The following is a 24,154-nucleotide window of genomic DNA, read 5'->3' as shown; positions in this document are numbered from 1 at the left end:
CTTTCGCCCGAAAGGCTAAAAGAACGATTTTTTTAAACTTAGGGTAGGTTGCTTTTAATTGCTTTCTCAATTCAAATTCAAAATTCAAACTCTTTTTCCCACTAATTTTCAAATACTTTTCAAAAAGACTACGCTTATTTACAAGCTAAAGTTCTTCTTTGAAAATCTTTTCAAACAATTCAAACAAACAAACAAGTGAGCTAAGCAATTAAGAGCCCATGGATAATCATGGATACAGAGGGTGCCTTACACCTTCCCTTTGTATAATCTACCCCCGAACTCAAAATCTTTCAAAGGTCTTTCCTGTTCTTTTTGCCTTTCCAATTGGATAAAATAAAAGTCGGTGGCGACTCTTGGTATCCGCAACATTTCTTAACATTCAGTTCACCGAGTTACACTGTGTATAGGCCTCTCATAGTGGTGCGATATGTATCTCAGACTTTGTATACTTGTGTGACACTGGTCAAGTTATCTGGATTTTGATCTTTCAATGCTCTTATTAAGAACCTCAATGCCATGTGATACTCCATCATATCATTGACAAATTATCTTTTCTTCCGTATTTAAATGATCCACAATATCATAAAGTTCTAATGTTTTTGCTAAATTGTGGTTATGAATACACATTTAACTTAAACACGCCAACCGCTACAACTAGGCACATATCTAATAACCTAGCAATAATTAGTTAGTCTAAATGAAAAGTAACTACAAAAATATTGTAATGTCACCCACTACTTTGTGTCCAATATAATACTTCTCGTCCAGTCGAAAATATATACAAAATACAATAAAAAATAAAATGACGATAAGCCAACATGAGTTTATAAAATTTAAACGATCAGAGTAAAAATGTCAATAAAGCATATGTCAGTAAATAAAGCATATGTCAGTAGTGGTGAAGAACATTATAAAATCTTCAAGAGCTCACTCTATTAATGGCAACTAATAAGAATACAAAGTTACAACTATTAAATTTATGAAGAGGAGAGGTGGGCAAAATTAGGGATGTCAATTTGCATCTGCTAACGTGTATCCTTGTGGGGATTATCTATTCAGAGCATCCATGTTGGAGATTTTTCCCCAGCGTGGATGAGGATAGAGGAAAAAGTTTCCCCGATGACACTTTGGGGAGGAGATTTGGGAAGTACCCTCCGACCCCGTGGATATTTTTTAACCTTTATATTTTATATATTATATAATATATAATCACTACTACAAAAAATACATTTAATGTTGGACGTGAAATACGTTTGACCTCGGCTACGGAAGCGGGGTAACGAAAGACGTCCTGAAAAATATCCACTTAACACATCGGTGATTAAAAAACCTAGGGTTGTAGTTATATGTACATGAGTTCGAACCCTATCAATAACACTTTTATTATTTTTAAAACTAGCGTATCTTTTATCTCAATTTATTCAAAAACCGAGGAGTGTGATTATTATTATTCTTTTGAAAGTTGTTACATTGTTTAACCAGAATATTAGATTGTTTAACCAATATTATATTGTTTACACATAATATTAAAATTAAAATAAAAGTCAAATTCCCTAGAGTTCAAGATAAAAATCAAATTTTCTCAAGATTTAGACTTTAGATCTTCGAATTATTGAATCTTGGGGAAGATTCCCTGTTGGATCTTACATATAATTGTTTCTGATGAAAAAAAGGTAAGATAATTAATATCAAAAGTCAATTCATTTTCGGTTTGAATAAATATTTAAGAAAACAAACCTCGAATCCATACAATTTTCTGTTCTTACAATCTATCATAAAGAACTTTTCCAAGCGTCCTTAGGTTTCAAGCGCTTCATATGTTTCATTTAGTTTATAATGGACGTCCCTTAGGTTTCACGCAGATCACTAATGGTGTATTCTTGAGCGTTAATAACCTTTAAAAGGACGACAAATATTTATTTAAAACCGTTGATTGAAAATAGTGAAAAAAACACTTAACTATCATCTCGGTTTTTAAAATAACCGAGGGGTTTGAGTAATTTTTTATACAAAAATGGTTACATTATTTACCCAGAATATTAAATTTCATTGTATGCAACAAATTTTCGCAGAATATTAAGATTGTTTACCCATAATATTAAAATTACACGTGTGCAGGTCTCATACAATATTTGTTGCATACAATGTATTGTTAATATTCTGAGTAAACAACGTAATCATTTTTGTGTAAAAAATTATTTTACTCTAACCCATTTGTTTTTAAAAAAAAAACGAGGGGTTAGAGTATTTTTTTTTTAGAAGAAATGGTTATATTGTTTACCCAGAATATTAAAAATACATTATATACTACAAATCTTTGTAGAATATCAAGATTGTTTATCTAGAATATTAAAAATACAGCATGTCCAGGTCTTATACAATATGTTATAGATATGCACTTAAATGTCTTACCTGCCTTCACCAAGATTGATTGTTGATGCTATCATTATCACTGCTTTCACTAGCGTATATAATTTGCTTGCTTTGAATGCATCCAACTTCTAATCAGATGTTTGTTCCAAAAATTGGAAAATATTTTTTCAGCACTTGCAATCCATTAGTAAAGGCTTTTAGAAATAAGTCATAGTTGTTAAAAACCTTCAACAACAACAACATCAACACCACTTTTTGAGATGAATTGCAAAAGTTGAAAAATATTCTGTTCAAGGTAGAAGAACGTTTTTTTAGTTTTGCAATTCATCATAAAAAAAATGATGCATTCGACGGTGAGGCGACTACAAATAAAATACTATTAGGGTGAAATATGTTCAACGACTGTTTTACAGTAAATTCTGATTATTTTATCCCTCGGGTTATCAAAGAAACCGAAGGGTTTAATCATTTATTTATAGTTGTTAATAAATAAAAATATAAAGTGCATTAGCTAAGATTCGAAGCATGTCCTGAATGGTATATCACCTCGGTTTTTAAAACAACCGAGACAACAAGTTGTTTATATATATATATATATATATATATACTCCAAGAGTAAGCCTTGGAATAAAATTTCGGTTTTTTTTTCTTCTGGATGACGTGAAAGCTTCCTCATGAAAAGCGTTATTTGTTGTAGTGAATTATATAATTTTAACTTAAAAAATATTACTAATGTATTAGAAAATGAAGAGTCATTAGTGGATCGTGTTATTTTTATGTTTTATTGTATAATGTATTTTTTCACTATCCAAGTACTCAACCCTAAAAAAGTATACCCCAAAACATACAATATACACACTTTTCCCTCATTTTCTTTTCTCAATTATCTTCGTCCCCTCCTTTGACTTTTTTTTGTTATTGATGCAAGGTGTATTTTTTTTTAAAAAAAAATTCAAAACAAGTGTGTTTTTTATTTTTAAAAGGAAAAAAATAATGAAATAATATTGTCATAGTTTTGATCGAAAAGTATAGAAATTTTTTAAAGATTTGATCTTCGTGGGGATGTGGATGGAGAAAAATATTCCTCTGTGACGGAAATTAGGGACGAGGAATAAATTGGGGGTGAGCGGGAAACTGGGAAGGATTTTCTAAATATTCCTTGCCCCGTTGACATCCTTAGGTTGAATAACTAAATTAGTAAACATTAGTTAAGATAAATTGGTGTAAATTGTTGGTTCAGAGTATAATACTAAGACTCTGTTTGACGGGACACTTTTAGAACTTATAGTTTATAGTTTATACCTTATAAGCTCATATAATAATAAAAGAGCTGTTTGGTCACAGTCTTTTCTTCATTAAAAGCTTATAGCTTCTAACCTATAACTTATATAGCTTTTTTTTTTCCACTTTTGTCCTTATTATTTTAACTAAAACCAACTATTGTCCGTTATAATTTATTTTAAAATAAATTAATTGTATATTAAATGTCTTTTATGTATTTTAATTATTCAACTAATTGAACTGTTAATATTACCAAACACTTCAATTAGCTTATCAGCTATAAGTCATCAGCTAAAAGCTAAAAGCTATCAGTCAATAGTCATCAACCATCAGTTATAATTATAAACTATAAATTATTCGCTAGCTTATTAGTCAACCGCTATTATTTACCAAATAAAGCCTAAATGCAATATTTATTTATATTTATATATTAATGTAAATAAGTTGTTGATATTTATAAATCAATAATTTAAAAAAAGAGTGAAAACCCATTTAAGTCTCTCACAAAAACTACAGAGGTCAGATTAATCCCTGGAAAAAAATCCCTATTAAACCCCTTACAAAATTTAACCGAGACATATTAGTCCCTCTGCTCATATTTTTTCAAATAAATTTTTTTCTTACTTTTGAACTATGACTAGACTGCTAATGAAGACTCATTTTAGTTTCTCACAAAAAAGGGAGAGTCCAAATTAGTCTCTAAGAAAAAAAATCCCTATTTAATCTTTCAAAATTTAACTGAGCCATGTTAGTCCCTCTTTTAATATTTTTTTAAAAGATTTTTTTAATTTTTAAACTGTGACTGGACTTGAAAAGATATACCTGCTTTCAGAAATTGAGTACGGGTCAGAAGTTGAGTTCCTTTGTACATGGTCTTCAGAGTCTGAGTTTTCACCAGAAGTTAGGTTACCAAGTTGTGAGACATCATAATCTTATCATTCAGAATTTGAGTCATTAAGATTCTGATCTTTCATAATTTGAGTCTCAAGTTTCTTTTCATATGTTCATATCAGAGTCAGAGCCAATAAATTCTTTGACTAATGATCCTGCACACTTGAACATATGTTAGTATACCTAATTGTTCATTAAATACTTTGTTATCATCAAAATTTAAAGGATAATGGTATAAACCAATTTTCTTTCAACATACATGTGTATTATTTTTGCCAGAAGTATTATTTACAAAAGTAAGAAATTATCCTAAATTACCCCAGTAGCAGAACTAAACCTTCCTAAAAGATCTTTAACAACTGAAACAATAACAACACCTAATACACAAGAATACATAACAAGAAAAACCATAGTCATCCACCCATAAACATGATAATAAATCCAACAAAGAAAAGAACGTTGTGGCATCTCGATGATTTATCTACAATCCCTTCACAACTAATTTCAAATCTTACAGTCGTAAAATAGGAGTCACAATTTAAAAATAAGAAAAAATCGATTTGAAAAAAATATTAAACGAGAGACTAAGATGGCTTGATTAAATTTTGTAAAGGATGAAATAAAGAAAAAAAGGATTAATTTTGATTCTCCTTTTTTGTGAGGGACTAAAATGGGTCTTCATTGACAGTCCAGTCACTATTCAAAAGTAAGAAAAAGAACCAATCTAAAAAAAAAATTAGTAAATAGACTAACATTCGATTAAATTTTATAAAAAATTTAATAAAAACTTTTTTTCTTAGGAGTTAATTTGACATTTACCGTTTTTATGAGAGACTAAAATGAACACTCATTCTTAAAAAAAAGAGTGCAAAAAATATAGTATAATCAATTTCTTATTAGTCCGACATATGTGAGGCATATCAAATTAAAAAAGAAAAAAAAGTAAAAATCAAGGGGACAACTTCTCTACCCATCACAAAAAGTTAGGTAGTGTACCTCCAACCAATCACATGATTCAATCTCATTTAACACATTTAATAAATGTTTGTTGTTTTCAAAATATTTTACAAAGGAGGTAATCTTACCCAACTTTTTGAGTTGGGTAGATAAGATTTCACCAAAAATCAATACCAGTTTTCAAATTATCTTAAAACTTTTGGTGTATTTGGCCTTTATTACCAATAAATGAAAAAGTTCAAGACCGCCTTGTGAGCAGCTGGCACATACATCCACAAACAGTATTTAATTATGTCTCATTAAATTTTTGTTACGGCTAGAAATGATTTATTTTCTTAATCTGGTATGGTTTAATCTACTACTTTGGATAACAACAATTTGAATGATGACCAGAAGAACACCGCATGATAAATGTTGGATCGTACCTCGTACTTATTACCTCTCATGACTCATGCATGTAGTGAACTAGTAAAAAAAAAACAAAACAAAACAAACGCCAAACTTTTCAATTGATGGGGTATTGTATTTGTCAGGACTTTTGGCATTATCATTGCTACAACCAAGGGTGGCAAACTAGGCCACTTCTGTAAAAATCCGGAAAAAAAAAAATAGAGCGGACATAGTGGAGAATGCGGACCTAAAACTTAAGACATACTCTACAAAAAAAATGAGGGTGGAATGGGGAAAACCTGCGGGCATTAAACTTTTTAAGCCTAAAAACACAAAAATTTAGGTAATTGACCATGCTCGCAAAAGTCCGCAAAGAAAATCGGACGAAACGGAACGGACACATTGAAGGGTGATGACCTAAATCTTTGGTCAGTCTTACACTAAAGTGTAGGCAAAACGGACATGCTCAACCGATCGAGCCCGTTTTGCCACCCCTCCAACTATTAACCAGCCATGTCATTGTGTTGTAGTAGTCCTATTAAATATAATTGTTATTATTAGTATTATATTATGTAGAGTATGATGGTTGATTTATGGATAAGCAAGGGATGGATTGGTTACCAAGTTAAAGAGTCTTGCGCCGTTGTGTTTGATTAACATATTCATGTTAGGTGGTTCAATAATTAGAGAGATTCGTATGTTTCATTCGTTGATTTGATGTATAGATAAACACATCACCACCTCCTCACTCCAAAACAAAAATGTTCACTACATGAACTAACACGTTAGTTGCACCAAATCTCAAAATTAAATTCATGCTGCTTCTTTCTGTGTTATGAGAACAATAATTGGTGTAGCTCGTGAATTTTGGTACTGTGATCGTGTGAATTGGTTCACATTATTTGAGTCAGGGGTTGATTTGGTGCTAATTGATCAGGTCAACTATTCCATTCATGAAATATAGTATTAAATGGTTAAAAGATGTAGAAGTATGTACAGATTAAAATTAGAAACATATTGACACGTTCATGTTTTATTTATTGTAACAAAACATTATAGCAGCATCATTTATGATGTTGTTTGTCTTATTCGGTTGTAAGGTTTACAGTAACCTGTACCGATAAGGTTCTCGTAATTGTAATTTGTGACTATATAGAGTAAAAAAAATAGTTATAACATGTTGACAGATCTCAGTTCAAATAGTAGTTATATCATGTTCATAAAACTAGTTAAATCATGTTCACAAATCTTAGTTCAAATAGCAAAATCAATATTACTAGGATACACATCAACATCATAATTATATACGTGAGTTTTAAATAGTTATTACTATCATTTTGACTACAGATAGAAAAACTACTAATTTAAGGAAAAATACTTATTCATTTTAAGAAAAATTCATACTTGGAAATATATATTTTAAGAAAAATTCGTACTACTAAATTATAAAATATATATAGTTTGAGACCGACTAATTTAAAAGGATCAATCACACCGTTCATTTGTAGGAGTTTTGTTAAAAATCAGAACAAAGATACTGCATGATAAGGCCAAACACAAAAATTATTTGTGAAATTTAAAACTTAAACCTTAAAAAAAATATACACCCAGAACCCAAGACTTCACCGCTAAGTCATTCCTTAAAATTAACTTATCACTTTTATATTTACCCATAGTAATTTTGTTTAGAGATTTTTAGCTCAACTTCCTATGAATAATATAATATGGTGAGAAAGGAGGAGGTGGAAAGCAAATTGGCTTCTATAGACCAAATTATTGGTGTATTAGAGAAGTCAAATGGATTGAGCACACTAACCATAGGAAGATATAGCTACATACGAGTATGTATCATCAATAACTAAAAGACATATATACCCTTCTCTCATGAATTAACAACAATACCAAACTTCAAGTTGCAAATCCATCAACCCACACAGGAAAACAAAATACTCTGAGCAAATCCATGAGAAAGGGAAAAAAAAAACCTCAATGTGTTTTGACTGAGTAAAATCAATTCTGACCAAAATAACTTTAAAAATGTTACAACAATCTAGAAATATAGAAAAACAAAAACAATCATTAAAATAAAAACAAACCATGTGTTGTTTTGTTGGACATAATAAAACACTTAATTAACTAATTAAAAAGAATGACTTAGTCTCAAGTCTCACATGGTAATCAACTATTCATACATTACTTTACACTAATTAACTACTAATTTTGCATTGGACCAATTTCATTGTTGTTTAACTATATTAACAAGTTGGCTCTTGGAGAATGCACAGTGTAGACACCAAAGCATGTCTCTTTCAAGGAGGCAATGTTTTTTGGCTTGTCATCAACATACAAAGCTCACAAGATTTTTTCACAGATTTTTGTTCCCAGTTTTCAATTCTTGCCACAACTTTTTATATTCAATCGTGTTATTTTGTTACTAGCACATGCACATGCTCTCTCAAAACCTATATCAACAAGAGTAGTACATTTGAATACCAATAATTCATATAGAGAATTAAAGTAGGCAATGTGGATGAAACTTAGCCACACCAAATTGAAACAAAAAAAGAGTTTTTTTTTATTTTTATTAAAAATATATAAAAATAAATGAGGTGATAGAAAAGTGATGAAAATGAAAACAACCACATGCATGTCTCTTTTTTTTCTTTCTTTTTCTTTTGTCTATTTTGGGTTCCATTTGGGTGCATCACCCTCTAATCATTGCTAAGAATAAAAACAAACAAGTTTGGTCCCATTTCAGGAACCAATCAACAGAAGCCAACAACTTTTGTCTGTCCAATTGTTTATTTTCATTCATCAGTCCCTTTTTTCAATTAAAGTATAAAGTCTATATTTTTGGCTTTCAAAGATTTTCCAACATTTTTCACCTAAATAAATTCAGTTTATTTACCTGTTTCACAGAATCAATGTCCTAAGAAAAAGGTGAAAAAAGAGAGAGTGAAATTGAAGATTATTTTTATTTATGATTTATGATTTTTATGATAATGATATTGACGGATTATATGGCTTTTATCACATGCCACCCATTTGTGATGTATTCATTTGGCCTGTCATTCATGCCCTGCCAAAAAGAGAGAGAACAAAAGAAAGAAACTTTGTTACTCAGAAGCGTGACCTGCTGTTCATCACTATTTATTCTCATATTCAATCTTCACCGTTGGATTTCAGATAGATTAATGGAAATTTTGAATTGATTTTTTTTTGTCAGAAGGTTTAAATTTTACATTTTAATGGATTTATGACACATTGTAAATGTTGTTTTTGCTTTGCAAGTACTACTTTTTGGTGAGGTGTTGAAAAAATATGAGACCAGCCATAGGTAAATCAATAGTAGATAGTACTTCTTGTCCCTAAATATCTATCCTTAAAATTCTATTATTTTTAAAATAAATAATAAATAATAACTTTAACAAATAAAAATTATTTTAAATAAATGTTATTCTCAATTTTTAATGTTAAATTTTTTAAAAAAAAATTATCTGAATATCATAAATATTAATTAATATTCTGTTTATTCTTATTTATAAAAAAAAATTATTTTTTAAATGTATCAAATCATTAATATTTTTTAAGTTTAATATCTTTTTAATTTTATCTTAACTTTAAAGTTTATTTTAGTATATTAATTTAAAAAATATCTATATTGATCTCTTAATTTTTTTTAAACATATTTGTTAGTCTTTTTGTGTGATTAGGACAAATTTAGCTATCAATTTTTTAAACTTTTTGTCTTTAATTAAAAAAAATCAACATAATAAGTTTTGAAAAATAATGGAATTAATATAAACTTTTTTAAGTTAAAAGATCTAAATAAATTTTGAAATTAAAATATAAAAAAGATATTAAATATATTTTTTAATCTTATTTATTGAACAACTTAAATTATTTGATAAATTTAAAAAATATTTTTTTCTTATAAATATTATGTTGGAGGAATTAATGGAAGTTGGACATGTTTTGACCTTTTCTTATTTCCTTAATTTTTTTCTTATTATTTTCTCTCTCCTTATCTTTGGGTTCTTTATCTTTGCAAGTAAGTTAAGATGATTGAGGGAGCATGGATGATCTTATCCGTATTACTACTAAATAGAGTTTAATTGGATAGCCATGTTTTCATAAAGTAGACTCTATTATTCAAAATATTAGAAATACTTTGTGAATTAATCCCGTGACTAATCAACCTAATTAAGAGTTTTGTTTAACTTGAACAAAGGAGAAAGAATATTCTCATAATAATTAATTTTCAAAATTATTTAATCATATAAATTTTATGTAAACCATCTTTAAAAACAAAAAAAAAAAAAGTATATTAATCTAAGTTTTTTTTTGTTGACAAAATTAATTAATTGCCAAAATTTAGAATATGAACATAGGATTAATCAAGAGTGACACATAATATAAAATATTTTAATTAACGAATTAGTTAGGACTGCACGAGATTATAATAAATTAATTGGACAAGTTGTCCACTAGTTCATATATCTTGTTTAAACAAATAAGCCTAAACTTTCCTCATGAGAATGGCCATATTAGGTCTCTATCTTTCTTTAATTAATCATATCATGTTAAAACAGCATTATCGTTTGTTAATCTTTCATTTCATTTCATTTAAATAGTCAAACTCATACCTTAATCCACTAATTATGCCTAAACTCAAAGGCAACTTCCTTCCGATCTAACTCACCACATCACGTCTTACTTTTCCATCTTTTTTTAAAAATCTTAAAGACAATTTAACCACAATATGTTTAATTTAGATAATATTTTCAAGGAAAATGAAGTTGATGATTCTTTTACCTTGTAAGATATAATGTTTCATCTTTTACATTATCCATTATTAAACAGTTTTTTTTATTAAAGAAAATGCTTTGTAAATATTAAGTCTTAAACTTTTTCAATCTTTAAATTCATGTTTTAATTTAATTACTTTTATTTTAATTCTAGTTTAAATCTAGTTTCTCATAATAAATTAAAGCTCAATTATCGTTAAAAGGTGTTGAATTTTTAATTTTATAATTTTGAACGAGTCTAAATTCAAAGTTTGTTTTAGAGTTCTAGATTAATTGGATAATAAAGTGTGACAATGTGTTTATAAAAATAATAGCCTTTATTTTATGGGTTGGTTTTGTAAGATATAGCTTAAATTTAAGATGGTGTTAGTGTCTATAAACTATTGATTGAATCATCTATTATCAAAATATCGTCTTGAATCATTTAAACATTATCAGTATCAATATATATCCACTTGCATGTCAATTTATATCCAATTCGGTTGGTAAGTTATACAAAAGAAAGGAAAAAAACATGAATAAAAATAAAAAGGATATTGTCAAAATGGTTGAAACACAACCAACAACAAAGATACATTTGGTAACCTTTAAAGGGATACCTTCAAAACTGTTAAAATCAATTAATGAGAAATTATGACAAATGAAAATGATGATTAATTCTTAAAATCCAAAATTTGTGATGATCTTAACAATAAAAATCTTAAACAATCAATAGAATATGTTCCCACAACTTATCTATTAAATCAAACCTACAACAACCAAATCTATCTGGACTTGAAAATGAAAGTCTAAAAATTAAAAGAGTTTAAAACAAACAAACTCTAAATCATTTTAACTCTTACATAAAGCTTAAAAGAACATAACAAATCTATGGTGGTCACTAGTGAGATAGAGATAGAGAAGAATCTAACACTATACAGAAATATCAAGAATGGGGATTTCGTTAACAATTTCAATAATACTTCTCTTTCGCATCAATCCCGTCCAAATCTATGAAATTCCATTAAAATAACACAGATTAATTTTGCAACATAAAACAACATAAATCCTCATATCTAGTCTCTTCCATTTTCTCTCCCCCTTCATCGTCTTCTTCTTCTCCCTCGTCTTTGTCCTTCGTTCTTTTACAAATTCAAACAACGAATCAAGAAAAAGATATGTGAAACTGCATTAATTTCGTGCCATAATTTAGTTATTGAGTTTGAATCAGGGTTTTAGGGTTGAAGGAAGAAAATTACCTGAGAAATTAGTGAAACAACTAGGGTTTTTGGATGAACAACAAATTATGGAACTATCTTTATATCCTCTGCAGAAAATCAATGGTTTTGCTCTCGGAAAAGGATGCTTTGAGTGGAAAATCGTGAAACGTGTGAGAAGTTCCCAATTTTTGGTTGGCTGTTCATATTCCGCACCCATTATTAATGTTGATAAATTGTTTAGCGTGTTAACATTAATCAGGATTTATCAGGATTTATTGGTTAGATATTAATACCAAATTATTTTTTCAATACAAAATATGACATTTATCTATTATTTTATTTTTTAATAAGCAATTTGTACCTAACGGGTTTCGGACATTTATCTATTATAATACACCAATAATATAATAATATAATAATAAGAAAAAATAAAAAAAATAAAAATGAATTATACCAATTAAAATGTGACACATCATACAACATTAATTGTCAAATGAATATTGTTGAGTTATTCATCAAAATGACCAATTTAACCATGGAATATGAACGGTTTTAGTTGTTTAATCAGAGAGCTTTAACTGTAATTATCAGGTACTTTACTTTTTATATATTATAATAGATAATAGATTTTGTTGAACCACTTAGTACTGATCAGGTTGATGTGCATAAGGTATATCCTTATGCACGGTGCATAAGTCTCGTACGAGTAATATTTAAATTGTTCAGAGTAACATTTTAGTTAGAAACGAGTAATAATATCATAATCCATGAATAATATATGCATTATTTGTACACATCTATTAATTAGGAGTAATTATTAATTGTGAGTAATGAGTACACTATTTTGAGTAATATTTACACCATTCTAAATAATATCGAATTTTAATTATTTTGAGTAATATATTCATTGTTCTGGGTAATATTTATACTATTTTGAGTAATTTGTATATTATTTTAAGTAATAAATATAATACTTTGAATAATATAAACAATATTTAAATATTTATGTACCGTAGGCGTACATAAGGATATACCTTATGCATATCAACACATCCCACTTAGTACCAAACAACTATAAGCCTTGCATTTTTATTAAAAAAATATTTTGAACAATTACAAATAATTAATAGGATCACAATTGGAAAACAATTTTACAGTGTTAATCAATAACAATTTGGTATCCAATTAAATTATTTTTTTTAATTTTAGATTTTTTTAATAATATGAGATTGATAATTTTTATTAAATGACAGTGTAAAATTATTTTAGACGTTAGTGTATACCCATTAAATTCAAAAATCAATTTAGAATAATAAAACTTAATTATTTATTAAATGTTTATATAGTTATTCTTAAGATAAAAAAAAACATAGAGAAATTCATTTTAAATAAAAATATAATAATTTAAAAACAGAAATGCAAAGGGCTAGGGAAATAAATGTGAGTAAGGTAAGAACGCGTGGTTCCCCGTGACTCTAAACTGCTGTTATATACTCTTTTCTCTCTTCTCTCCCCTTCTCCTCACAATTCCCACCCTACAACAAACCATCCTCGTCTTCGATTCCATCTCTTCAATCAAACTAATTCCTCAACTCAATCTTCAATCAAACTCAACCATCCGATTCAAATCCATCCATGGATTCATTCCAAGAACCATCACACACCTCGCAAGAATCCAATCACAAAAAACGCCGCAAAATCGGTGACACCACCGCCGATCAAAGCTCCCTCACTCTCATGCGGTGGAGATCTGAATCGGACCAAAACAACTACTCCAAAAAACTAATCGAAGCTCTCAGCCGGATCAACTCTCCGTCAACCACCAAACCTACACCCGCCGGTCAAGTCCGCGAAACCGCCGATCGCGTCCTCGCCACGTCCGCCAAAGGAAGAACACGCTGGAGCCGCGCGATTCTCGGAAAATGGAAGAAACTCCGCAGACATCACCGTAAAGTCAAGAAAGCTGCAACTGGATTGAACAGAACCGGAATCGTAAACCAGAGGATGACGAGACGGTTACCGGCTGTGCAGAAGAAAACGCGCGTGCTCGGCCGGTTGGTTCCCGGTTGCCGGAAAGTACCTTTACCGAACCTTCTAGAAGAAGCTACTGATTATATTTCTGCCTTGGAGATGCAAGTGCGTGCTATGACTGCTCTCGCTGAGCTTCTCGCCGGTCGAACATCGGCGGGACTCGCCGGTCAAGTGCTGAGTTGACCCGCGCGCGTTGTTTATAGCCTAGGCTATAATGCGCCAGGTGTTACTTAATTTTTTTTTCTTTTATATTGTTTTTTTATTTGTTTTTACTTTTCAGATTCATGTATTTTATTATCGTGTACACTGTACATGCCATTTGCTTATTCCTCCATTTGTGTTCCACTGTCCTAACCTTTTTTTTCCTTGTTTTTTTATTGTATTTAATTTAATTTAATTCAATGTGAATATGCCACTATTTTAATCAATTTTTTAATTACTCTTCGGAAAATAAAATAATGGTTTTTTATTTTTGTGATAATTTTTTATAATGAAAGGAATATACTGATGACTTGTTTCCAATTAAATTGCAAGAAACGGCAACCTCTTTCCCTATTTATTTCTTTTTTTTATTCTTTAAAATGATATAAAATATTTTTTTTCTTGTTAGTGGTACAATTCAATTATAGAATGTAGACAAATTCAATTGTAATATGTAAAAATGTCTTAATTCAAATTTGAGTTTTTTATTGAGAATTTCTTTCCAGGGTGACCCCAACGAAATTCCAAATTTATCCCTGCTTCAAGGATGCATCTCTCAAGTAATTTTTTTTTTTAAATTTTTTCAGATTTCGGAAATGCATCTCCGAAAACACCAATTTTATGGTGTTTTCGGAAATGCATCTCCGAAATACATGAAAATTTAAAATATACGTTGGTTTTAACAGTCAGATATTATTTCGGAAGTACATTGTTGATCTAAATATTTTTATATGCATTTTTAAAATCTATTGTTGATCTAAATATTTTTATATATGAAAAATGATATTTATGATCCAAAATTTTTTGATTCAAAAATTATATACGGGGAAAAATCTATTATTAATCTAAATATTTTTTATACGATAATTTACTATTCATTCAAATATTTTTATAAATGTAACCTAAACAAAAATAATATTTGTTCACGGACAAAATTTATTATTGATCTAAATATTTTTATATACGAAAAATGGTATTTATGATCCAAAATTTTTTTATTCAAAAATGAGATACGGGAAAAAATCTATTATTAATCTAAATATTTTGATATACAAAAATTTACTATTGATTCAAATATTTTTGTAGATCATATTTAAACATAAATAATATTTGAATACGAGAAAAAAATATATTTTTGTCTACATATTTTTATATAAGAAAGATGATATTTATGATCCAAGAATGATATAAGGGAAAAAAAATATTATTGATCTAAATAATTTTATATACGAAAAATTTAATATTGATCTAAATATATATTTTTTAAATGTTCTATTTAAAATAAATGTATTATGTAAACAAATGCGCGTATCAGAGCAGAACCCGTGCGTATGCACGGGTTTGTTACTAGTTCAATTATAGAATGTAGACAAATTCAACTGTAATATGTAAAAATGTCTTAATTCAAATTTGAGTTTTTTATTGAGAATTTCTTTCCAGGGTGACCCCAACGAAATTCCAAATTTACCCCTGCTTCAGGGATGCATCTCTCAAGTAAATTTTTTTTTAAAATTTTTTCAGATTTCGGAAATGCATCTCCGAAAACACCAATTTTTTGGTGTTTTCGGAAATGCATCTCCAAAATACATGAAAATTTAAAATATACGTTGGTTTTAACAGTCAGATATTATTTCGGAAGTACATTTCTGAAATAATCTATTTATATACCATTTTCCCCCTTTACTATTTCATCATTTTTATCAAAAACAAACTCAAATCCTCTCCAAATTTTTTATCAATATCAATCCATTTTTCATCTCAAAATCAAATTTCAAACGGTTGATCACATTAAAGGGAGCATAGAAAGCTACAATTTGAGGTAAACATCACTTATTTTATCCCCTATTTCACTACATTGGATGCAAAACTTCAAAGATCGGGGACCGACATTATCAAAATGTTGACTCATCATCACCTACCCGTGTTTAATAATATGTAACTTTAATTTTATGATATGTGATCTTTGTAATTTCCATGCTTTAAATAAATCGAATCGTTGTTGTTTGTTATTTTTTTCTGTATCAGACATTATTTCGGAAGTATATTTCCGAATTCTTCTAAGGGAGGTGAATTCGGATATGCACTTCCGAATTCACCTATTTTCTGAAAAATAACTTTATTTTGAATGTACATTTCCGAAATCAATTTTTTTCAAAAAAAAAGAAGATGTTTTCGGAAATACATTTCCGAAACCATATTTTTTCTCATAAAAAGGTAACTTTGGAAATTCATTTTCGAAGTTTAGGGACATTTTGGGATTTTCGTCGCGGATGGCCAAAAAAAGTAAGGGATCAACAAAGAAATTCTCTTTTTATTTTCTCCACGTTTAGCTTAGCGTGTGAGTGTGAGTCTAAGTATTAAATATAATTTTTCATATGATTTTATAAAATTAAAACAGTCTCTTTTTCCATCTTAAATTTACTAATTAATGTCAATTTAATCCTTTATTAGTTCATTTCAAACATATAGCCTTTTAATGTTTTTTAATAAAAGTTTTTGAGAAAAAAGGATATGCACTTACGCTATTAAAGGTGTATCAAGTTAAATAATATATTTTTTTTTTTGTTAAGATTAACAATTGTGAGTTGGAAAGTGTAATACGGTGAACTGACTTTTTATCGATCGAAATGTCGCGGTAAGCAAGAGTCGCCACCGACTTTTATTTTATCCAAACAAATTCGGAAAGGCAAAAAGAAACAGAAAAAAACCTTTTTAAAGAAATCTAAGTTCGGGGGGTAATTTATGCAAAGGGAAGGTGTAAGGCACCCTTTGCATCCATGGTTTTCCATGGGCTCTTAATTGCTTTGCTTGCTCGTTTGTCTTTAGAAAAAAGTAGATGAAAGAAAAAAGTGGACTTTAGCTCGTAAATGAGCGTAGCCAGTTTTTGAAGAATTGTGTGAAAGAATATGAAAATTGAGCATTGCAAGGCAATTAGGGGCAATTACCTTAAACTCATATGATAGGTCTCTTTTTAGCCTTTCAGAATGAAAGGGTCAATCCTTGCCATAAGATGGCAGGAAGCCTTTCGTTTGGAGGTAGAAGGGTCATCGAAATATCCTTTGCCATAAGACTGTCCCTTGCCATAGGAGGGCAGGTAGTCTAAGGCAAGGATCAGAATAAGCCTTATTCGTAGGCAGCCAGAAGATACCTCAGCCTTTTTCCGTAGGCAACTTCCGAGGGTCGAGGTCATATTTGTGTATCGAAGGCAGCATCATTTAGGGTCATATGACCTTTAATATTCGAGGCAGCACGGCTGAGGTATCTTCAAATTCGAGGGACATGGCTTATTCTGCAAAAACACAAAGGCAACAGGCAACAGGCAACAAGGCAACAGAGAGGTTACCCCAAAAGGGTGCGTGTGTGCACCAATCACGTGATTCGATTCAATTATTTATCTTGTAATTAGTCATTCTAGGTTCAATTCGAGGTTATCACTCCCTAAATTACTAGCCACGCAGATAATATAAGGTAAAAACAACAGTAATATGGGAGAGGGGACAATGAAACCAGTGGATCCCTTAATCAGGGTTTGACACAAGTAATAATAAAGCAGGAAAATATAAGGTTAGGGTTTAGGGTTACCAAACTCGTAGCTTTGGCGATCAACAACCCTGAAAATGCAAACCAATAAATAAATAGGGTGAGTGTATGGCTAATTCAAAGGCGAATGAGATTAACCCTAAAATAAAAGAATAAATAAATTTAAAACAATAATATAGGCTACGGTACTTAGCTTTGATTTGATCTGATATGGTTGATAGGGCGCCTTTAAAGTTAACCCTGAAAAGAGACAAGGCAGAAAAAAATGAAAGCGACACAAACCTTAATTTAAAAGATAAATCAAATATAATTTAAATTAAACTAAATAAAATTACTTAACTTCGGGTTTTTTGAAGGCGCGTGATCGGGAGAAATCATGTTGCTAACCCTGAAAAAGCACAGAAAAGAAAACATTCAGTGTGGGGCATGATCTTCGTGAACCCTGATTAGGGTACGAAATTAAATAAAAGAAAATAGATGATTTAATTAATTATTGATCTCGCGACCTAATTAATTAAATCAGAAAATTAAAACGAATATGAAAATATGTTTTGGAATTTTTTTGGAGTTTAAATAAAACAATTATGATTTTCTAAAGATTTAAAGGTAAATTAAAATAAATATAAAAAGGAAACAAGTATATATGAATTTATTAATTAAAAAATAAATAAATAGATTAAATAATAAAATAAACATGTAAAAAATATTATATAATTTTTATATAGTTTTTATATATTAAGAATAACTTTTATTAAAAAAAACAAAGTGTAAACAAAAGGCTGTATAATTAAAAATAAAAAAATTTGCAAAATACTTAGCTTGTGATTCAGTGTGGCGCGCGCGTGTGGAGCATGGTGCGTTCTCAGCTTCAGATGCGTTGGATGGAACTTTGGTAAAATCAGGTGGTTGAGGATGCGTGGGTGCACGCTAACGCGTGTTTCATATCGCACCAGATCCATCTGTATCCCAAGAGCCAGCGCGCGCAAAGAAGTTTGAATCGGCCAATCACACGACGACACATCATCGTCGTCTTCACCCAGAACCTGCAAAACATCTTTTACAGCGCTTTGGGCAAGATGCGTATAAAAGTCCTTACATTCCACACCTGAAAAATAGCGAATACAACCTAGGGCCAATATAAATTTTTCGCGAGGCCATGGTTGAGATCGTCTCAACCTCAAGAATCTAACCATGGCATCCATTTGTCCTGATTTTACCTGTGTCTAAAACCCCCAATTTGAAGCATCGAACCCTAGCATGGCAAATTGTTCATAACAGCATAATAACATCCAAAAATTTCCAGAATCGATAAACACACCATAATAAACACAAATATGCAATTGGATATGAATATGGATGCGTAAATTTGTAAGATCGAAGCAATTTAAGAGACGGCCAAGAATGACTTACAGTGCTCGATTCTGGACGATTTGTGACTCGAGAACGGTTGGGAACCCTTCAGTGACAATCAAGGAGTGAATTGAGATCGCTTGCAACACCTGAATTGGCTTTAATCTCAGTATTGGAGTTTGAGTTTTTGGAGAATTTTTGTGCTCGGGTTAGGGCTCTTTTGAGGCTGCAAATGTGAACCCTTGTGTCTGGCTTTGTTCACATACTTATAGAGGTTGAATTAGGGTTGATATTCTTGGAGAAAATCCAATTGAATCAAAGATTGCCATTAGAGAAAATATGATTGAAAATTATGTTCAAAAAGCTTCCAAATTTGGTTTAATTCCAATATTTTTTCACCAAGCTTTGTGGACCACGAAAATTAACTCATTAATGTGATTTATTTGATTGGAATTGGAGCAAAATAAAATCTCTAACTATTTTTATGATTTTATATATTTAATTTATGATTTAAAATACTAAAAACCATAAAATAAATAGCAAAATCCTAAAAACAATAAAACTTTGGTTTTAGGGCGTGCATGGGCTCAAAGTGAAGATTGGATTAGTAGAACCTAGGCCCATTTGGAAGATTTTAGATTTTGTGACCTTTTCTCTTCATATTTTCCTCACAAAGTAGTCCAAATTTGACAAGGTGTATCTCCCTCATTTTTTGAGGTATGGAGGTGTTCTAAGACATTCTAGAAACCTTAGAGAGTCCTCAAATCAGTGCTTTTGGTCTCATATCAAAATTAGTTTCCATGCTCCTTGTGTGTCCTTTTGAAAAAAGTGTCTTTTTGTTGACTTTTGAAGATGACCTATAATGTACGAAGCCATATCTCTTAAACTATTGACTTATGAGCTTTGATTCTTGGACCATTGGATAGAGGAATGAATTCCCTTTAAAATGAGCTTTAGTGGGAATTTTTCTGATGAAGCATGAATATTTGGTGAATTTTCAAAGTTTGATTGACTTTTTTCAGTTCATGCCCAAAATAGTAACTTTTGACTTTTGACTCTTCTGAGGTTTCCTTGCATCATTATGATCAACCCTTGATCAAATAATGATTTTAGGGTTATGAGGATGTTGCTGACCAAATATCTTAAATGTTGATTGTGTGTTGACTTGAAATGACCATTTTGCCCTTGAGAATCGACTATTGACCTAATCAAGGTTTTGAGGGACTCAACTTGCCCTGATTAGCTTGAAACCTTACATGGGGATTCTTTGGGATGTTTGTGACCTTATGGAACCACTTTGAGCCCTTGATTCAGTGATTTTTCTTTGAATGAACCAAACCCTAATTCAGAGCCTTTGTATAGGAGAGAGTGTTTTGGAGCTTTATGTCTTGATTTTGAAATTGCATATGGGAAATGGTATGGGCAAATTTTGGGGTATGACAGCTGCCCCTGTTCAATTATCTTAAACCGGAAGATGTAGAGTGGTTTGTATGCCAGTCGGTATCTGAAGGTAGAAGGTGATTGAACACTAGAATACTAAGAAATTTGCCCTAGCTGAAGGAGGGACTTTTGTCGGAGATGGGCTTGTAGGTGCCATCTGGTAGTTGTTGGAGTATTGATTGTTGCGAGGTTTCTGTTTTTAGTCTTTGAATGTTGAGGAACCGTCTGAGGTATCGACTCAAGTCTGAATTGGATTATTTATGGAACCGTCAAAGGTACCGACTTAATATTCGAAGCATATCATTAAGGCACCGTCAAAGGTATCGACTTAGATATGAAGGTGGATCATTAAGGAACCGTCAAAGGTATTGACTTAACTTCCAAAGGTAGATCATTAAGGAACCGTCAAAGGTATCGACTTAAATCTGAAATGTTGATCATTAAGGATCCGTCAAAGGTATCGACTTAATTCTGAAAGGTCGTTAAGGAACCGTCAAAGGTGTCGACTTAACTTTGAAATGGATTATTAAGGAACCGTCAAAGGTATCGACTTAATTCTGAAAGGTCGTTAAGGAACCGTCAAAGGTGTCGACTTAACTTTGAAGTGGGTTGTTAAGGAACCGTCAAAGGTGTCGACTTAACTCTGGAGATAGATCATCAAGGAAACGTCAAAGGTATCGACTTAATTCTTGAAAACAGAGACAGCAATATCCTGAAAAGTAAAGGTTAGTTTTCTTATGTCATGATGCATGTGTTATGTAATGAGTACCTCAAAATAAATGAGAGGCTTTGTATGTTTATGAGGTGATGTATGCGATGTATGAATATGTTTGTGCCGTATGGTATGCGAAATATGATTTATGTTGTCTTTTTCGAGAAAATAAATCTCTATGTCTTTGTGATTTTGACGTCTGGTCTTGTCTTGAAGATGTTTAGCTGGGGATTTATAATTTCTGCTTGGGGATGATTAGTAACTTGATGTACCCTGATTGAGAGTAGAGATGTACACTCTGTTGGGGAGTAATGTCTTTGTCGGGATGAAGATATCTTCTTTGTGATTACTCTGTGGGGATTCCTTCGGACGGTTGACCTTTTGGATTACCTTAGACATTGTCTCTTTGCCTAATGGATATTTTTTATGACAATAAAGATAGATGACAATCATATTCATATGCATATATTCATTCAAAATTATCATTGGACGTTTGCGTATTCGAGAAAAGACTGGAAATTCGAAAGAAGATAACTTGTATTAAGAAGGCCATAAGTAGGCAAGATAAAACATATTGTTTTTTTTTTTTTTTTTTTTTGAAAAATACAGAAGAAACAAAAGAAAATTAGCTATGCGTAAATAATCCTATTGAGTTTCCACTCTGCTATTGCTATTATGTCTTCGAGCGTCTCATCCCATGCTTGTCGGAGAAAGATGATTGAGTCGATCTGAACCCTTTGAACTTGTTGTTGTAGATGTATCTGACTGACGAGTGATGTGAACGAGACATAGTCGTACGCTTAATCCTTAACTTTTGCCTAAACCGCCCTTTCGGGTTTTCAGTCTAGCAGGATACCCTTTTTTGCCCAAGTCGCCCTTTCGGGTTTTCAACTTGACGGGTGTACATTTTTTTTGTATATATCCCTAATTTTTGCCCAAACCCTTTTGGTTTTCCGGGATGCCCTTACTTTTGCCTAGGTACGTCGACCTAGCGGGTCGTGTTTATGCGTAGTATTTTTTGACTATGTCTGCGTTCACGGGTTGCAGAAAGTTTTCTCCGTCCATAGTTGTGAGTATCATGGCTCCTCCAGAGAAAATCTTTTTGATTACGAATGGTCCTTCGTAGGTGGGAGTCCACTTGCCCCTAGGATCACCTTGTGGCAGAATGATCCTCTTTATGACCAAGTCACTAACTCGATAAACTTGTTGTTTGACTCTCTTGTTGAATGCTTTGATCATACGCTTCTGATATAATTGTCCATGACAAACAGCCGCAAGCCTCTTTTCGTCAATCAAGTTTATCTGATCTAGCCGAGTCTGAATCCATTCATCTTCATCTAGTTCTGCTTCTTTCATGATCCTTAATGACGGTATCTGAACTTCAATTGGTAATACAGCTTCCATACCATAGACTAATGAGAACGGGGTTGCCCCAGTTGATGTACGTGCGGAGGTACGGTACCCGTGAAGAGCAGACGGTAGCATTTCATGCCAATCCTTGTAAGTCACAGTCATTTTCTGCACAATCTTCTTAATGTTTTTGTTGGCGGCCTCCACGGCGCCATTCATCTTTGGTCTATAAGGAGAAGAATTGTGGTGTTTGATGTTGAATTGTGTGCAAAGCTCAGTAATCATCTTATTGTTCAGATTGGTACCATTATCAGTGATGATCCTTTCGGGAATACCATACCGACAGATGAGGTTGTGTTTAATGAATCGAGCCACCACATTCTTGGTTACGGAGGCAAATGAAGCGGCTTCTACCCATTTAGTAAAGTAGTCGATGGCTACTAGGATGAAGCGGTGTCCATTGGAAGCGGTAGGCTTAATTTCTCCGATCATATCAATACCCCACATTGCAAAAGGCCAAGGAGCAGTTAGTACATTTAGAGGGACGGGAGGTACGTGTACTTTGTCGGCGTATATCTGGCATTTGTGACAAGTTCTTGAATGTTGGTGACAGTCAGTTTCCATAGTGGACCAGTAGTAACCTGCTCTCAGAATCTTTTTAGCCATAGTATGTCCACTAGAGTGGGTCCCAAAAGTACCATCGTGCATGTCTTCCATGATCTTTTCAGCTTCCTTCTTGTTCACACAACGAAGCAGGGTTGAATCATGGTTGCGCTTGTATAAAGTCCCATTGCTCAGAAAGAATTTGGATGCGAATCTTCTTAAGAACTTCTTGTCATTAATGGATGCCCCTTCAGGGTATTCTTGAGTCTCGAGGTATCTTTTGACTTCGTGAAACCATGGTTTTTCTTCAACCTCATTAGTAACTATCTCGTAACAGTGTGCCGGTTCATCATATCTTTCAATAATAACTATAGGAGCCTCGTTGTCCCATCTGACTTTGAACATGGACGACATAGTAGCTAACGCGTCTGCCAGTTGGTTCTCTTCTCGGGGAATATGTTCAAAAGTAATTTCTTCGAAGTGTGGAATTAAAGATAACACCAAATCTTTATAAGGCATGAGATTAGGATGCTTCGTGTCCCATTCTCCTTTGATCTGACTGATTACTAGGGCTGAATCCCCATATACTTCCAAGAATTTGATTCTTAGGTCGATAGCAGCTCTGAGTCCCAAGATACACGCTTCATACTCAGCCATGTTGTTGGTACAATCGAAACATAGCCTTGCTGTGAACGGGGTGTGTCCACCTGCTGGAGAGATAATTACAGCACCGATACCATTGCCAAGTGCATTCGAAGCTCCATCGAAAACCATGGTCCATCGGGATCCTGGTTCAGGTCCTTCATCCGGGCCAGGTTGTTCATAATCGGTAACAAGCATAACATCTTCATCTGGAAATTCAAAGTTCATAGATTGATAGTCGTCTACAGCTTGTTGGGCCAAATGATCTGCAACTACACTTCCTTTGATTGCTTTCTGTGTTGTATATTGGATGTCGTATTCTGTTAGTATCATTTGCCATCTTGCTATTCGTCCAGAGAGAGCAGGTTTCTCGAATACATACTTGA

At 31.7% G+C, this 24,154-nt stretch overlaps 1 protein-coding gene across 1 annotated transcript; it reads left to right on the top strand.

Moving 5' to 3' along the window:
* The first annotated feature begins 13,360 nt into the window (after positions 1 to 13,360).
* On the top strand, positions 13,361 to 14,358 carry LOC131615817 (transcription factor bHLH149-like). The gene has a single exon (XM_058886982.1). The coding sequence runs from the start codon at positions 13,535 to 13,537 to the stop codon at positions 14,111 to 14,113; it is 579 nt and encodes a 192-aa protein (XP_058742965.1). The 5' UTR covers positions 13,361 to 13,534; the 3' UTR covers positions 14,114 to 14,358.
* Positions 14,359 to 24,154: the final 9,796 nt, after the last annotated feature.

Source organism: Vicia villosa, linkage group LG1, assembly GCF_029867415.1.
Source record: "Vicia villosa cultivar HV-30 ecotype Madison, WI linkage group LG1, Vvil1.0, whole genome shotgun sequence".
Taxonomy (NCBI): Eukaryota; Viridiplantae; Streptophyta; class Magnoliopsida; order Fabales; family Fabaceae; genus Vicia; species Vicia villosa.
Note: the sequence above shows the minus strand (reverse complement) of the source record. Positions and strands in the feature narration are given on the sequence as shown.

Bases quoted from the DNA above. Each gene is read 5' to 3' on its own strand.
- LOC131615817 (XM_058886982.1), top strand. From the start codon at position 13,535: ATGGATTCATTCCAAGAACCATCACACACCTCGCAAGAATCCAATCAC.